The sequence below is a fragment of the Carassius gibelio genome, chromosome B24 (assembly GCF_023724105.1).
Source record: "Carassius gibelio isolate Cgi1373 ecotype wild population from Czech Republic chromosome B24, carGib1.2-hapl.c, whole genome shotgun sequence".
Classification (NCBI taxonomy): Eukaryota; Metazoa; Chordata; class Actinopteri; order Cypriniformes; family Cyprinidae; genus Carassius; species Carassius gibelio.
Window position 1 is genome coordinate 4,212,580 of NC_068419.1, and position 18,857 is coordinate 4,231,436.

At 35.9% G+C, this 18,857-nt stretch overlaps 1 protein-coding gene across 1 annotated transcript in view; it reads right to left on the reverse strand.

The window, feature by feature from the left end:
• st18 (ST18 C2H2C-type zinc finger transcription factor) overlaps positions 1-18,857 on the reverse strand; it is a 49,962-nt gene that overhangs the window by 20,881 nt on the left and 10,224 nt on the right. The window contains exons 2-6 of the mRNA XM_052595470.1: positions 14,273-14,380; positions 12,396-12,438; positions 8,410-8,440; positions 5,934-6,121; positions 987-1,691 (exon numbers count right to left, since the gene is read on the reverse strand). Of these exons, the coding sequence (XP_052451430.1) occupies positions 987-1,691; positions 5,934-6,121; positions 8,410-8,440; positions 12,396-12,438 (967 nt within the window). The 5' untranslated portion in view covers positions 14,273-14,380. The remainder of the gene's footprint in view (positions 1-986; positions 1,692-5,933; positions 6,122-8,409; positions 8,441-12,395; positions 12,439-14,272; positions 14,381-18,857) is intronic.

Here is an 18,857-nt window from a genome sequence, read left to right on the forward strand (position 1 = left end):
GCACAGGTCACACAGGTGCACTGAATTTGTTTTGTAGTAATCAGTTGTTCCACAAGGTGGAGACGCTGGTTTGCAACAACAATAGATGGCTGCATTTACAAGCCAAGCGAGAGGACAGGGATAGCCCAGCTTTTGGTTTAAAAGAGTTAAAAATATTTGTCATTAGTCATGATTTATGGAGAAAGATAGAGCAGACACTGGACATGGATGAAGCTTTCAAGAGCACATGTGTCTAGCGCTTGCATCAAATGGAGTACACTTTGAAAGGCTATGCGTTCGACTTTACGCTAGCATATGCGTACAAAAAGTAAGTATAATTTGGGCTTAATGAGCTATTTACAAGTGAATCAGATACACTTAAAGCGCAACAAGTCTGACTGTTGAATAGATAACTTTGAATCGGTTCTTTTTAACGAATCGGAAGAATACAGCGCGACCAGTGTAGTTCACTTCCTGAACGAATGACTCTAATTAGCCATTTCTTTTTAGTGAATCAAACACAAACAGCGTGCCCAGCGTAGTCTAACTCCTGTCCTTTCAGTGAATCAAATGCATAAAGTTCAACCACTGTAGTGCGATTCGCAAACAAACGACTCTAGTTAATTTCAATGAATCAAACACTTACTGTGCGACCAGAATTGTCCAACTTCTGAACAAATGAGTCTGTTCATTTTAATGAATCAAAAGCATGCAATCCAACCAGTGTACTGCAATTTGCAAAACAAACGACTCTAGTTCTTTTTAGTGAATAAAACACATCGAACTAATTGTGAGTTACTGATTAGTTGATCATATGATAACATGTATTTAAAGAGACCTAAATGAATTACTTTAAAAGTAAATAAATGTCGATTCAAACACGTCTTTTGCGAGAATTGTTTAAAACTATTGATCATTTGGCAATTTGCAAATTGTATTTCTTTATTCCAAATATTCATTCCCTTAGTACTAAAAGAGTTGTAAATGAACCAGAATTCAAATCTCACCTTTGCTGCTGTGGTACATGGCTCGAGCATCTATCTCCAGCATCCTCTGCTGTCTCCGCTCATGGTTCATCTGCTCCAGGAGGAAGTGGTCCATGTCTTTGTAGGCACTGTGGAGAACCTGTCTATGTTCAGACTGCAGCACCATGGCCTGCTCTAGAAGACTGAGGTTCAGTCGGGCCCTGTCCAGCTCCAGACGTCTGGCCACCAGACCCGGACCCCAAACACCTCCTCGCTCCTCCATCCTGGGCGTCTGGAGCTCCTCCTCACTGTCACTGAACTCTCTTGCAGAACCATACTCTTCCATAAAGGTCCCTGCACTGTTTCTGTTCATGTAAGCGGAAAGAGCGTCTTCGTGCAGCTGCTGTCCAATCCGGAGTCTCTTCAGAAGAGTATCATCTGCAGGTGGACTGGGGCTGTGATGGATCCCGTTGACCTTCGTTAGGGACGGAGGAGTGCTCCATTCTTCTTCATCTGCCTCTGTGCCTGGAGACAGGTGATAACTGGCTCTGATCTCTTCTTGGTTTTTGTCTTCAAAGTCCTGGTTGTGTTCCTCCTCCTCCTCTTGCTCATTCTGGTGTTCAGATATCTGGGCCGCCAGGTCTGGCGAACCTTCACTCGTTCCTTCTGACCACGACAACAAGTGGTGAGACTTTGCGTTGTGATAGATAGCGTCTTCCAGAACATCACCACCATTGAGGTCCTCATCTGAGACACAGAAGAACAGACAGCGCTTAAATTGATGGATCATCTGCAAGAGCTCATAACATGATTGACACATGCCTTTGGTGTGAGAGACCCGGGTTCGAATCCACTGTGAGACCCCAATGTGTCCCTGAGCAAGACACTTAACCCCTAGTTGCTCCAGAGGTGTGTGACCTCTGACATATATAGCAATTGTAAGTCGTTTTGGATAAAAGTGTCAGCTAAATGAGTAATATATAATATAACATGACAACTTGAGGCAAGTGTAGGGAATCACTAAATATTAAAAAACTCCTAAAAAGTAAATCATTTGTCACATTTCAAATGTGAACTTTTGGTCAAATGAAAAACACATACAATAAATACAATTATTAAAATAATTTAAAAAAACTATATAAAATGATATCAAATAAACCAAAAATGTGAAGATAAGCACAAAATATGACAAACCTTAAATAAGTAGATAGATAGATTAATAGATAGACAGACAGACAGACAGACAGACAGACAGACAGACAGATAGACAGACAGATAGATAGATAGATAGATAGATAGATAGATAGATAGATAGATAGATAGATAGATAGATAGATAGATAGATAGATAGATAGATAGATAGAAGTGCATAAAAATATTTTTGTCTAAAACGCCATCTATTTTCCATCCAAAGTTCAGATTACTAACTGAAATCTATACATAACTTGACCTTAACAAATAAATAAATAACATATATAAAATATATAAATATTTATAAATAAATAAATAAACAAACATTTCCCCTTCTAATTTAATCTTCCATCTGTTCAACTTACATAACAGCATTTTTTTTTTTTTATGTACTGAAAAAAAAAAAATGTTTCCACATCCACAAAGGATATAAGACTACATGATATAAAGCTCTGAACGCTAATCAAAAAAGAAGCTCGATTTGCTATACTACTGTACTACTTTTGATAAATCCATAAAGCTTATTTGACTGGGGTTTATAGGGTGAATAATTCCTTTTTTGACCAATCTCAGACATTTTATCCTTTAAAATCACCTTTAAAAGACTTACTGGAATCGCAACAGACCCGATTATATTAAGTAATCGAGTCAATGATTAACAAAAGAAACTATCAGCTGGATTGATTTACAATCCACTACTGATCTCTCTGACACTTTCCCGCCGGGGTTAAAGCTCTTTGGGCACCAGGGTTTAAAGTTCACAATACAGTGTAAGCACGAGACACATCTATCCTCTTAGAGAGACTTATGCCACCCTCCAAACCATATGCAACCACTGAGTTGATTAGATATTAGAGCATTTTGGCTGCCGCCACAAGCGGTTTCAGGGGCTTCTAATGGGATCATACTGCCTTAACAAACAGTTGCTAGTCTTAAAGAGCATATAAAGTAGTCCTGCTTTTAATCCCCCCGAAACATCCCTAAATGGGGGATAGAGAGCTCAGTGGCATTTACAATCTCACCCGTCTCTTGCCAAAAATGGAAACCAGGCTTTGAGGGGTTAGAGTGTGCTTGCCGATGCGTTCATACCATGCCAAACTCCGGCATAATGTCGCCGAGGTCTACTTTGGCGCTGTACGAATGCGAAGGCATAATGCTAACGCACAACCTAAATTTTGATTCTGTTTGTGCAGATAATTATAGTTTTTATGCATGCTGCTTGAGGAAAGGGTGGATAATCTCGTCCCTTTTTATTTTTGGAATTGCATCCAGTTGTATGCGTGTCGAATGTTTCAGCACTGATTCTTGAGAGATGAAACGTGTCCCACACTTTTAAGTCAACATTGATATTAATCAGAATGGAATGTTCTTTACACAAATGAGCCATTTCATCCAAGTTATATTTTCACTCACCAAACAACTCTCAGTAAATATGTAGATTTAAAAAGAATATACATACACTGACAAAAAAAATTCAGATTCAGTATTTTTCTCTTGTTTTTTCAGTACAAATATTTTAACATTCATTAATCAAGATACTTTTACGTGAGAAGCATCAAAGTTTCAAAATTAAGAGTTTATGCTTAAAAAAGAAAAAAAAACTGAAAATTAACAGAAAAATAAAAATTTTTTCAGAAAACAAGAGCTAACAAATTTACCTTATTAAGTAAATATTCTACTATAAAACAAGACAAAAATCCAAAGCAAAAGTTTATTCATTTTGCTGTGTATTTTATACATTTTAAAATACAACTTATTGACCACACAGCTTTCAATTTGTTAATGTTAATGGAATCATGTGGAATCATATTTTTCCATCTGCTATTATAGGAACTCCAGAAAAACTAAATGACTACAAAACATCCAACTAAATGTGATTATTTTGTCAACAACCTCCAATTTTCCATGAGATTCTGCTGATATTTCAAAATATGGAGCTGAAAATCTGTTAGAAACCATCCTGTATTCTCAATTTTCTCTTAATCAGAGTTGAATACTCCATTTATTATAAATATCCAAAATGACAGTACTTAATATGTTTGTATCTGATGGTGTTGACCCATACAGAGCGATAGGAAAGGAATAAAAATGGAAGAAGTAGGAGCTTTCACCAAAACATATAACACAGATTTAACTTTAATATTTTTTAATGTCTGATCACAAGAATCAGTAGCCCACCAACAATGCAAAAACAAGCAGGAAAACATGAAGCATCTGGGAGCCCAAACCAAATAGACTCCACAGCGGATGCACTTAAAACCGTCCCGATTTTCCTGATTTTGTCGCTTTTGTCGCTTTTGTCAGCAGTTTGAGGTGTGAAAACCCAAAGCGGTCCAGCGCAGATGAAAAGTTCGCCAGTTATGCTAAGACACAATTAACAGAGCAGATGATTAGGAGTTCTCTGCCATCCAGATGGAGATACAGCCCTGACCAAAAAAAAAAAAAAAAAAGACTGGAGCGAACAAGGGCGAAAAATGCTTGGATGCAGAGAGTGGTTTGTATTTTGGAACAGGTGAATGGTTTATACTCCAGAATAACCATTACCATTGTGTGTATGGAGACCAGAAGCTTGGCTGGAGACACACACACACACACACACACACACACAAACACACACACACACACCAGCACCAAATGGAAGCCTTACACCCCTTTAATTTCTCCCCTGCCTTTCCTTTTCCCTTTTTTCCCTCATGAAATCCACATATCCCTCTCGTCCCCCTACAGATCCATTAATTTCGCTACGGTCCCAGTCGCCATCCACTCCCAGTCACACCCCGCACATTATGTCTTTGAATTTTTTTCTTCTCCACCACCACTTCTTCGGTAGTGCACTTTGGCAAAACGCAAAGCTAACATGTTGCAGGACAGCAGGGAAATATGACAAATGAGATTTTGTTTTTTTTCTACTGCAACTTCAGAAAATAATACTACAAATTTGAAGGAGGAGGAGGAGGGGGGAAAAAAGGTTATGATTATTGTGGGTAATATGAAATCAGAGAAACAAATAAATTCCATTTCCAATGATGCTGTTCAATTTATTGAGCTATTTTGTTGTCCATTTAACAACCCACATGTGTCCAATAATGAGCCGCACACATTATGCCTAATTATGTATATTTGGGCTGTGTTCGATGGTCTAACAAAAGCTTTCGAAAGGGACAATTACGTTTGTTGCTTGGTTACATCGTTAAAAATATACCAAATAAGTGCAGATTATAGGGGTGTGGAGGTACACATGTAAAGCATGGGTATTGTTGCCAACATGCTCATAATTTGATTCATTAGGAGATGGCAGCATTTTGTTTCTAGAAAGGAGACTGCTTTAAAACGTAATATCGACTTTAACGTTTCCGTGCCTTCGTTGCCAAAAATGTTTTGTTGTTGGAGTGTATGATCACTCTCTTTTGTCAACGAGGCACAATATAATTTGGTGCATTCTATTCTCAGTTACCCTATTTGCATAATTATGCAAGCAACCACAGTTGCTTATAAAAAAGCACTTTTCCAGGCTGCATAATCAACCCGCCGCCGCCAGTTTTTAATCCGGGTTTCAAAGAAGCCGAGCGCAGGAAATCGCCTTAATCTGGACACCGGATGCATGAAAAAACGAACGGGAATCGACTGCGGTGAACTTCCCCGGGATGGACGAAGAGACGGAGGGAGGGGGGGGAGAGGAGACGAAGGAGGAGGAGGAGGAGGAGGAGGGAAACAAATATATGAATGCAACAGATGGTAGTTTAAAATTCAGCGTCAATTGTTCATCAAAACAGACAAAACAACAGGACATCTGTCTACCTGCTGGAGTGTCAGTGTTCCTGGGCGCGTCTTTGTCTTGAGCGCTTGCCAGGTCTTCCTCGCTGGGGCTGGGACAGGGACTGGGACTGTAGTGGCGGGGCTTCATCAGGAGCGATTTCCTCTTGTTGACCGGCGCCCCACGCCCCCCTTCTGCGGCCGCCCGCTTTTTACCCGCTCCGAGATGCAAGCTGAAACAGATCACGAGGGTCATTAAATGGAAGCGTCATGTCACAAATCATGGAGTATGATATTGGTTGAGGCCACTATTGACTTGGTTCTTTCAGCAAAGAAAACTCTTGTTATATGGTTCTTAGAGTAGCTACATGATGCTTTAAAGAGTAAATAATTCTGTTGCACATTCATAAAATGTGCAAAAAGATGCATTTACCTGACTACAGTTAAAAAGTTCAGGATCAGTATCATTTTTATTCAAATTTGTTTTATTATTATTTAAGTATTTTTATGCATTAAACTGATTGAAAGTGACAGTTAAAACTTAAAACGTTACAAAATTCTATTTCAAATAGGTGCTGTTCTTTTGAACTTTCTGAGAAATTCTAAGAATTTTTACAAAGATATTAAGCGGCACAACTGGTTTTCAACATTAATAATAATAATAAATGTTTCCTGAGCAGCAAAGAAGCATAAGAAAATGATTTCTGAAGGATCATGTGACTCTGAAGACTGGAGTAATAATGCTGAAAATTCAACATTGCCATTGAATCATAAATTACATTTTAAAATATATCCAATTATAAAACCATCTTTTTAATTTATAATAATATTTAAAAAATAATACTGTTTTTACTGTATTATTATTATTATTATTATTATTATTTATGCATGAAAATAGACTTATTTCAGACCCCAAACTTTTGAATGGCAGTGTGAACAAATTTGAATGGGATTAACACTGGTGTTTCTTAATTCACATTTCTGGTCTTGCTGTAAATGATTAGTTGGGACACATTATTCCAAAAGTATAATCACTAATAATTCAACCTCTGAACCAACTTTCCATTTTGGGCTTCTTATTTTTCAACCCCTCCCCTCCAACCACTTATAAGAAACCACTTTTCATCATCCAATCAATTCCCAATGGATCAAATCAAGCTTGTCCCTGCATTTTGTCTCACTGAACATCCTGTTTCATAAAAAATAAAAATAAATAAAAAAAAGTCACAGGAGTAAAATGCATTATGTGCTCTTTGGGGCAGTGAGTTTGTTACAAAACTCATCAGGGCAGCATCTGAAATTCCCTGCAAGATGTGACTAAGAAAATCAGCATCACAGATCTTCATGTGTGAACTTATGTGTGAATACAGAGTCCAAAACACTCAAGCATGAACTGGCTCATTATTGTCAATGAGAAATCTGTTGCTATTATCAGCGATCTCGCTGCATAATAAGCAATGATACAGAGAATAAAATGTTTGCTGTAGGCCGATAACATAAAAAGGTTAGTGTAGAGTATGACACAAAATGCACAAAAAAACTTGCACTAGACAATTAATTAACAGTGGCCCCAAATAGTATTTTGACACTTAAGTCACACTTACTGTATAAAAACATAGAAATAAAATATTAAATAAAAAAGAGAAAATATATATATATATCATATCATATACAGTTCAAAAGTGTAGAATCAGTGTCTTTTTAATATGATTTTGTATTATTTTTTAAATTATTTATGCATTAAATTAATCCAAAGTGAGTATTTCAAATATGTGCTGTTCTTTGGAACTTTCTATTTATCAAATAATTCTGAAAATAAAATGTTAATAAAATGAAAACAAAATAAAATCTTGTTTCCATAAAAATATTAAACAGCACAATTGAATATTAGCATGTATAATAGCAAATCAGCATATTAGAATGATTTCTGAAGGATCATGAGACACTGAAGACTGGAGGAATTAAAATTCAGCTTTGATCACAGGAATAAATTACATTTCAAGAAGTTATTTTAAATTGTAATAATATTATACAATATTACCAATTTCACTGTCGATTTAAAAAAAAATTTAAATGCAATAGACTCATAAAGCATTAAAATTCTTACAGATCCAAACACTTTTAGTGTAAATTTATATATAATATACATATATTATATAAAATCCTAAAGTATAAAACACTAAATCAACCAACTTTAACTTTTAAAGTTCACTTTTCAAGCAAAAATAGTTCACATGTGATTTAAAATCTGTTGCCAGATGTTCACAGTTAATGTTCTAAACTAACTCACTTCTTTCGACCACTTAAAATCATCAGAATTAAAGTCATTGACCAAGAGAAAAGCTCTTGATTTGTGTGCAAACACAACTTTAATAGTTTGTATCCAATGCAATTCATTCATTTTTAAGTGTGACTTAAAATAAGTCTTACATGTAACTTTTGACAGCTGCACGTATGCTGTAAAAGGCATCAGAAAAGGCACAAACTGACACTCAGAAGCAGGTAGTGAACTCTGGCTTACCTGGGCGCCTCAGCGATGCAGTCAGGCAGAACTGCAAACAGAAATAGAGAGAGAAAGAGTAAACACATGTGTTTACATTTCCACCAGCGAGACCGGCCCCTCCAGCACCTGCCTGTGATCCTTCACACACCTCTCGCTTTAATGTCACACTCAGATGGACACAATGACGAAGGCTCCTGCTGACTCGGTGATAGACGCTTATGTTGAGGATACAGCTCGTGTGGCATACAAAACATCATAAATAAACCTCCTTATGTGCTCTGTAAGTATAGCTATGGATAGTAGCAAAAAAGATGCAAATCCAAACAAAACAGAGATGCAAATAAGGCTTCAGGTTTTTAAACCGCATGAGAGGATCTGGCCTTGTCTAGTATCAGCTGACCCGATTTAGCTAAGATTTCAAGTAGTGCTGATGGGTAAACAACAACCTAGAAAAACTCAATAAATCACACAGATGAGAGATGCATGCAGTCATGCAGGTTTGGAGCAACATAAAGGCAAGAAAATTATGACAAAATCTTCACTTTTGAATGATTCGTCCCTTTAAGGTCAAGCATTTTGGGAAATGCCTCTTTGAGGAAGTAGTGCTGACTATCAAACAATCAACAGCAGCCAGTTCAGACTTCATTATGAGACTAAAACTGTGCCATCATTATCTAAAGAAGGTATTTTTTTATATGACTTTTATTGGTGCATCACACAGTAATCAGCTCTTATAAAATGTATTTTATATAATTTTCAATATATAATTTGTTTATGTTTGACTTGAATAAAACCATGTAATTTAAATGTTGCAACATGATGCACTTTTTTAGTTAAGATTTTGTATGGACATGGGGAAAAACATGAGATGGGTTGACTTTGCATTTGCTCAGAAAACTTTCGGATTCTCTCTCAAATCATTTGCATTCTCTCACACAGCTATTGCATTCCGCCAACATCAGCCAAATCTTTACGTTCCCCAAAAAACGTTACGTTCATTCGCAAAATGTTTGTGTTCTCTCATGAAAAGACATGTTTTCATTTGCGTTTTTTAGCCAAATTTTGCATCCATAAAAATTCCCCCCCAAAAAGTTGCATTCTCTTGAAAAACATTTGCGATCTTTTGAAAATATCTGTGTGCCCTCACAAAACATTTGTTTTCTAGCCAAATTTTTAATTTCCCTTGAAACTTTTAATTCCCTCACAAAACATTTCTAAAATCTTCTAAAACATTTGCAATCTTTCTAAAACCATTGGTATTCTCTCTCAAAACATTTGCGATCTTTCGCGAAAACATTATAATTCTCTCGTAAAACATGTGCGATCGTTTTCTAGCCCAATTTTGCATTCCCCAATAAACTTTGTACTATCTATTAAAAAACATATGTAATATTTCACAAAAAAATTTGCATTCTCTCACAAGACTATTCCTTGCCAAATTTCTTGCATTCCTTAAGAACCGTTGCATTAGTTCTTAAAATATTTGTGATCCTTCGCAAAACATTTGCACTCTCACAAAAATGTGTTTTCTAGCCAAATTTTGCATTCCCCACGAAACTTTGCTGTATTCTCTCAGCTTTTGCATTTTCTAAATTTTTTTTGCAATCTTTCACAAAACATTTCTATTTATGAAATATTTGCATTTCTATCTCAATTTTAGCCCCCCCCCACAAAAAACAACAACAACAAAAAAAAAAATTCTATGCATTTGTGTTCTCTCTTACAAAAGAAAAATCTTGAAAAATTTTTATCTTGAAAAACTGCAAAAAATATTGCATTCTTATAAAATTTCTGCATTTCCCCCCAAAACTTTGCATTCTCTCACAGAAGAGACAAAAGTTTCCTGAAAAGTTTTGCAAGCAAATGCAAACATCCTTAAGGGGAATGCAACATATTTGCAAGAGAAAGCAAAAGTATTGCAAGCGAACACAAAAGCATAGAAATACAATCTTTCCTCCCATCACCATGTTCCTTCAGTGGCTCTGTACTCTTTCATAATCTTGCAGACTAAATAAAAGCTAAGGTAAACTGAACACTCTCTGACAGGAATGAATTGTTTTACATTTCATAATGCATGTTTAGGAAGTGCAATACTTCCACTTGGGGCAAAATTTGCAACCAATTACACAATGTAAAACAATACACGTATCTGGATTTGCATGGTGATAAAGCTGGTTCACTTTACTAAACAGTGTTTAACAATCGGGGATCTGACAACATGATATATTCAAAGCCTCGCTGTGAACCTAGTCTCACGAGATGTACAGACAGACAGACAGAGAAGGAATGTGTGTCAGTGGGAGAGAATGTCTCATTCACAGCTTCACCTCAATCCCATGGTGAAGACTCAATAAAACACCATCATGAATTTTTACCGGCACATTAAAGGGCCAGGCGCTCGTGAGAGGTACAGTATGCGGCTCTAAACACTTGAATAATGATGTCCCCTGTCATGCTTTAGCTGCTCTTTCCATTCACGTCGCCCTCCTTAACTCGTTTGAAAGAATATTGCCACATAATGAAGTCACTGTCTCTGCATAATGCATCGCCGTGGCAACCACACCTCTCTACAGCTAAAGAGGATTGATATTAAAATTGACAGATCTGATGTGAGACCGTTAAACTAACACTTCAGATCAAATGTGCGTAGGATAAGGCTGCGTGCGCACACATGAGGAAGTCAGCCTGTCAGAAGGCCGTCGCTGAGGCATTATGGGAAATGTGTTCACCTTGTTTATGTGAACTTTGTACGGGGCAAATATAATGCATCCCTGCATGTTTATACAAACCAATAATGCACGCTAAAGAGTGGTATGAGATTATGTTTCATAACAAGTGCTTTAAATAAATATTATGTTGCAGAGGTAATGGGTTATAAAACTTTACAATGATATGAAAGACTTATTATGTCATTAAACTTCATCATGCTAAACGTTGATTAAAATAAGAATATAAAAATATGTAAATAAAAGGTGAGATTTCTAACTATTTGAATAAAGACAATTGAGTATGCATAATTAAATATACACGTGTACAATGCTTAGGTATAAAACTAGTAGAATAAAGTAGAATAAATAAAGTCTAATAAAATAAATAATATATTTGTAAGATATTTTCTAAATTTATTATAATAAATAAATATTATGAGTTAAACATCTTTAAAATTATATAAAAGTTATTACAACATTAACATGTAATGCTAAACAGATCAGTTAATTTTAATACTAATACTTATAATAATAATTATATATATATATATATATGGAAATAAATAAAAGTTAACATTTCTAACTATTTAATATAAATAATTGAGTACTCGTAATTATATGTAAAGTATAAAATGTTAAATATTCAATATTTAAATATTTAAATACACAATATAAATAATTATCAGCTGATCTTTGGATAATTATACTAAGTAAGATACAAAATTAAGTACAAACAACGGATAGCTATTTGATTTGAACTTTAAACTATGAATTAAAATGTATTTGCCTAATATAGTGAGATTGATTTAGTGATAATAAATAATATGGGTGTATAGTTGGGTTTATATTTTAGTGAATCATAGTATGTATGCAGATGATCTTAGTGTTTAGTCCTATCATTGCTAGTTTTCAACAGCTTTTAACTATGTGTCTATCAAATATAAGGGTTAGTACTATACAGTATCAGTCAAAACTGTGGAGACATTGGGATTGGTGCATTTTGTAACTTTCTATTGTGCGTGGTAGATGCTGTGGGTTGTTTATTTTGTCCTATTGTCTTGTTTTATTTTTTTATTTGGACCTTGAGTCTGTAATAAAAGATTGATTGATTGATTGATTGATTTAGGTAAAAAAAAACATTGAACTAGATTTGAGATATAAAACTACATAATAAAAACATTATTATATTATATTATATTATATTATATTATATTATATTATATTATATTATATATAACAGATTTAGTATATATTTTATATAAATTATACATTTGTGTGTTTTGTTAGAGCTCTTACCATCACATGTTTCACTGCGATTCTCTTCACTGTCAGACTCCATCTGGAAAGAGAAAGTGGAAAAAAAAAATAGTTAATAACAAATAGCACTTTTAAATTTCAGAGATTTATAATCCAGTTTAATAACTCATCTCAACAGGATCTCATCATCAGAGTGATGGTTAAGTTCCAGTCAGTTTAGGTTATTAACAAGTAAGCCAGATTAGTGTCATTCAAAGAGTTTCTCGCACTGCACGCATCTGATTCGCTTTGCTATTTCACAAACAGCACACCTCACAACTTCAGATCTTACAAAAGAAAGTTTCAAACCACAGGACTACAGTAAATAACAGTAGTAAAAAACCTAATCCAATCAATTCCGCAACTCCTGGCGCATGCGATGAAGCGTCAGCGCGAAAAGGTCAGTGAACTTTACGACAAATAAAAAGTGGAAATTTCACGCAGCAGATCAGCTCCATTACTTGCATTGTGTGGCCTGCTTCATATTTCGGCTTGATTTAATTGATTTCGAAACTACAGAAACAAACTGCCAGCGCAGAGAGAACAACCAGACAGGCCTTCACTTTTAAGAGGGTAAGACAGGGGGCGAGCACAAATATAATAATGCAAAAACCAGTGACAAACAAAAGTAGTAGTTGTGTGTGTGTGTGTTTAGACAAAAAGAGTTGTTAATACTGCAGCACCTACTCACTCTCCCTCTCTCTCTCAGTTTCTCTCTGCCAGCAGTGCCTTGCTGATCCCAAATAAAACCTATTAAATGTAATTATTCTGGGCTGATGGCGCTCTATAGCGGTCGGAGGGTCTGGTGAGCTCGGTGAGTCACTGGCTGGGCTGTTACTTCGCTTATAATGGGAAACATGACTCCTATCTCCCCTTCTCTCGGCTTGGCTGTTGTGATTGAAGCCACTGACCTGTCATACATTTATAATAGGGGGAGCAGGTGTGGCATTGATGGACCTTAATTTCCTTTAATAAACCTTTTATGTGGCCCACTCTTAATGCCACGCCGGCCCTCTCCCGGCTCCCGACGCGTAATAGCTTCATTACTTTTGATTACTGGGGGCCCCTATTGAGACAAACAACTCCCAAACACTATAGATTACATTCTGTAAAAACTAATGTACCTGATTAGTTCATTACACTCGCTCGCTCGTGTACACATAGACGCGCGCTAACGCACACCACGCCAGAAGTGGCCCGTCGCTTCCGGACGGGCTTTTCTGAACGCCTCTTGAAAGCCCAAACTATTAAAAACTGCCAGAGCCGGGTTTTGTTTGGCGATTTCGCTATTGTTTCGCTGGGGGAGTGAAAAGAAATCTTTTATTAGCCCCACAAGCGCTGGGGTTTATTGTAACAAAGAGGAAGCAGATTTCCAGGCTTACGTAATTTGATATTTCTAATATTCTGAGCGGAAACTTTGACATGAGGAGGAGAGAGCAATCAGGCAACAGCTGGCTGCTAACAATCCCTTTAAATAACACCGTCACCCCCTTGCAAAACCCAACCATATGTCAACAAGCGCCGAGAACCTCAACAAGTCGGTTTCGAACCGAAACAACTTTGTAAATGATGGCCCAAGTGGTTCCAAAGCCAAATCACAGACTCGTTTTAATACAGCAGAATTATTATTGCACAAGCTAAACCTTTTAAACATTGCCAGATTTAAAACAACAGATGTTGCATTCAATGTTTAACTGTTTGGTGCAACATTTTTTGACATTTTTAATAATTGATTAAGCAGCATGTAAATGCACACAAACATGAAAAACAGAGGTGAGTCCACAAAATGATATGTAACATACAAACAAGAATGTGTAAACTACACCTGCACATATGAGATACTCTGACTGCTCTGTAGAAACAATGGCTAATTTTACCTTAGTTTGTTCGGCCTGTAATCAATAAGTAGTTCTGTGAGGTCCCTCTCCGGTTACTGCACACACGTTTCTTCAGCTGTTCTAAGATCTGAGTGTGACATTCATGCTCTGAGGGCAAAAAATGACAAAAGATGTCAGTGACAACTTGAATTACGCTTGAGGTGTTTACAGAGTATTTTTGAATCGCTAGTGTGAAATCAATTTTTACATCACAAATGTGTCCTTAGGTCAAAAACATGTTATGCAGACATTACTGATTATTGACAGTGTAAAACATTCAAATGTGTGGTTTTTACTCTTAAAAGGAATTTGCACTTGTTAAAAATCCCTGTAACTCAATGCATTCTGTTCACTTTAGTCAAACTGTATGAGTAATGATAAGACATTAAAATGCATGATATAATTAATGACATGGTGTAAAAAAAATAAAAATGAGCATTTGTTACACTAAAATCACTGTAAATTCATCCATTCAGGTCGCTTTATTAAAATTTATAATGATACACTGTAAAAGATACACTATAAAAAATGTGCAAAAATCACTGTAACTCGCGTAAATGCACCCAGTGATCTTAAATAATATGATAAATGACAGATGGTAAAAAACATGCTGTTTTTAGTCAAAAAAGTGATTTTTAGTTGTTAAAAATCATTGTAACACTGTAAGTTATATTAAATAATATGATTAATGACACACTGTAAAACATTAAAACATGCTGTTTTTGCTCTAGAATGCTATATCTACCTGATTTGATTTGCTATGAAAATAAAAAAACATTAAAAACTCAATGTACTCAGGTTGCTTGTGATATATTTCAGTTTCTAGACTTGCTTGGACGACTACATTTGTTAGTTGCTGGGATAGAAACATTTCAAACAGCGCCGTGGAGAAACCTGGGAGCGGATTCACAGACAAGACCTCATGTGGCTTTCTTAACAAGATGCAAATTGATTGCTTGACAGAAATCAAATAGCTTGTGTGTAATTAATATGGTTAATCCGGGAAGAGTTTTGTGTGATTGCGCGCATCGGGACAATTTAAACGCTGCGCTACACAACGCCTGAGCTCCGCTATTGGTGAGCCATTCATGCCTGTTGGCTTTGAGGGAGAGAAAGAGAGAGCTTTGTGTTAATTATGGCTAAAAACTCCCAGAATCTTTTGCCCCCCACCGCCGGGGACGAGGAGGGGCCCCCTCATTAGCATAAGAAGAAAGACGGCCCATCATCTGCTGAATCATTATAAGGGGGTTTCTCTCTGCCTCTTCTGCACGCAGGCAGCGTCCCTCTGAGAGCCGGGCCGCTTAATGTGCATGGCCTCGCAGTCTCCAAGGAGAACGCGCTTCCTGATTCAGCGTGCGCGTGTCTGCGTGTCTGCGTGTGCGCGCGCGGCCGGTGCTCTATGCCCTAACCCATCTGCTCTTTTTCTCAAAGCCCCGTCTGAGCCGAATGAGAGTTGCACTTTACAGCCTCTGAGCATCAATGGGCAGGATTCGTTTCAAATAAATGACACTTCGACCCTTAAAAACACACATACAAAGAAGATTAGTGTTAGCATGCGCAATTTCTTAGTAGAAAAAAAATGAATGACATGTTGTGGTCAAAACATTAACGCACACACGCTATGATTAAGACAGAGCATTTCTACTCTTTATCACATGAATGCTAGCATCACCGAAAATAAGAGGAACAAACAGACAAGTGCACAATGCATATGGTAATTATGTTTGTTATCAGCATCACAATCGCTCATTTGATTTAACTGCTCAAGGGACGACTGCTAGTAATCAAACCTCAAATCATCTTTATCTTTATAATGGCATGCGCAGAAATGGGTTAAATTACAAGTTTGGAGACAATACTTGTGGGATCCTGTTGATTTGAACAAACAAAAAACAAACAAATCATGCATTGACAATTATGCACTTACAATTAAAGTCTATGGGGACAGCGCACAAGCTTAAACACAAGTTGAGTTTTAACATATTTCACCAAGAATTATATTTATTTTAAGCACTTGAATTAATTCAAGGGTATCAGTAATCAGGTGAGTGTTACTGACGTATTTTTAGATATATCAAACATTATAATTTTTTATGTTAGACTTGAGGATGTGGATACAAAAAAGGGATACAAATTATTGAAAATAATAGCAGTAAAAAACTAATTCTGTGGTTAAATGATAGAAAGTGATGGTTAAAAATTAAACAAAAATAAAAAAGTCTCATATTATTGTCTTTAAGCTACTAAAATATTTTTTTAGCAATGTTTATATTTTTTATATTTTCAGATTTCTCAAGTCAAGTTAATGTTTCATCTAGATAGTTTTATTAATATTGATTACATTTTTAGTCATTTTAGTATCAAGGTCAACTTAATCAAAGTGAAAAATGTAAAATAAAATAAGTTTTGAAGTTTAAAAAAAATATATTTTATGTTATTTCAAATGTTTTTTATTTTTTTAAATAATAACCCTGGCTTATAACAGTTCCAGCTCCACACTTTTTTTATTTTTTTATAACAATGCATTTAATTCATAAATAAACTGCCAAATCCAGAATATGCCTTTAACCTTTTAACTGTCACCCCCATTTTTGAACATAGATGTGGAAGTACACTATTCACACTTAAATTGTTATAAATCATAAACGCTTTTGAATACAGACCAAAGGTTGGTCTCTTTTTAAAGAAGACAATCTGCAAATTATTGCAGAAGTGAAATCATTTTAAAAAATGAAAGCATAAAAAAGTAATAGAAGTTTAAATTTACTGTAAATACGTTTATTATTTTATTTTTATTATATTTTATATAAAATAAATATTTAATAAAATATGTTTTAATCCAAAATTGCTATAAAATTAAAGCCATATGTCTAAATAAGTTGTGTTCCAAATTTGAAGTTGATATGAAAAAAATGTAGGTTCATATGCAATTTTGTTTAGGCGTTATACCACAAAAAGCCACCGGGGGCCATTGAAACTCCATTGAATTTTTTGGATGCATTTGTTTGTCACAAATGTATCAATTTCTCTCTCAATATTATGTCTATGACAAAATAACCACCAAATATGGAATCTTGAGACTCAGACCTTTCCAACGATATGTATTTTGTCAAGATTATGAAAAGTTTTGATTCTAAAAGACCGTAATATATTTGGAATATGACCCCTCCCACTAAGGGGGAGGACCACGCTAAAAGATTTTAAAGTACGATTTCCATGGTAACGCAGTGTTCGATTTCAAAATGGTTTTCATAAGATGAATTTGGAGTATATAAGCTTTCAAATGATATATAATTTATGATGATTACTAAAATATGTGATAGGGAAAAAGGAAGCGGAATAGATTTTTTGTAACAAAGGTCAGAACTCCAGTTATGATGTATATGTTTTGAGGTGCACTCTTTTTATAAATTAATCTTTTACTGTTCCTTCATAATTTCTTAACAACAAAACGTGGTCAAATATATATTTAGGAGTCTTAGACCTTTCCAACGATATATAGTTTGTCATGATTAGATTAGGATATAATTGTAATATATTGAAGTAAATTTAGGCGTCCCGTATACGGGACGGTGACATTTATCAGGTTAAACCTTTAAGGCAAATTTTTTATTAAACATGCATGCCTTTTTTTTTTTTAAGTCCTCTTTCGCTTGAATTAAGATGTTTCTTTGCATCTAGACTTTGGGAAAGAAATAAGCATAGCAAACATTCGAAGCGCACTCAGTGCCCTTGTCCTTCCTGAATGACTGTTATGATTAGATTGTACTTTCAGTGTAATTACGGAATAAGCACTATGTGGCACTAAACAATGAATAAATAAAGACCTCCAGCTCTATCTCAACCCAGACACCCCCCTCTCTCCCTCTCTCTCTCCTTCCAATCACCTTTCCCCATTTTCTTCTCCTCTCTCCATATCACCTGTCTGTGCTCGTATCGCGCATAGAGAGTTATGAAGACACAGGGTCTCATTGCAAGGTCACCCGCTCTCTTTCTATATCTCTCCCTCCCGCTTTTTGTTCGTCTGTAGCGTCTGGCTGGAAAAGGGTTAAGCCAGGAATGGATTTAATTATGGAATGAATGGAATCACAATGCGCCTGCAGCAAGTTTGTGCCTCCTTATTTATTAAAGCTGCTGATGGTCCAGGTTTGATGAGCCACTTCGGGCGTAATTGAGTCATCATACAAAGAGGGTTCCACGCATTCAGAGAGGTTTTATCAGCTGCAAACAGACCTGATTACTGGCAATTACACTCTGATCTAGGAGGATGGTGGTGGGGGGCGGGAGGGGTAACTTGTGTGTTTATAGTTTACCCCAGGAATAATTTCCACATTCATTTTACATGCTAAGTGTTTTTTCTGTTGCGGCATAATAAAAGCGCAAAATAAGAGATAGGGGTGTTTTACTTACATTTTTCCCCCGCTCTGCATGTCTTACTGTAACTGAAAAAAGGGGGAAAAGAAGAAGAATAGAAGAAAATAATTGCAACTGAATGCGAATCGGAAAAAAGGCTGTTGGGGGTTTGTTTACACACTCTTTGAAATAAAAAGCGAGCGGAGGTGTGAAACAAACAAATTGGGTTGAG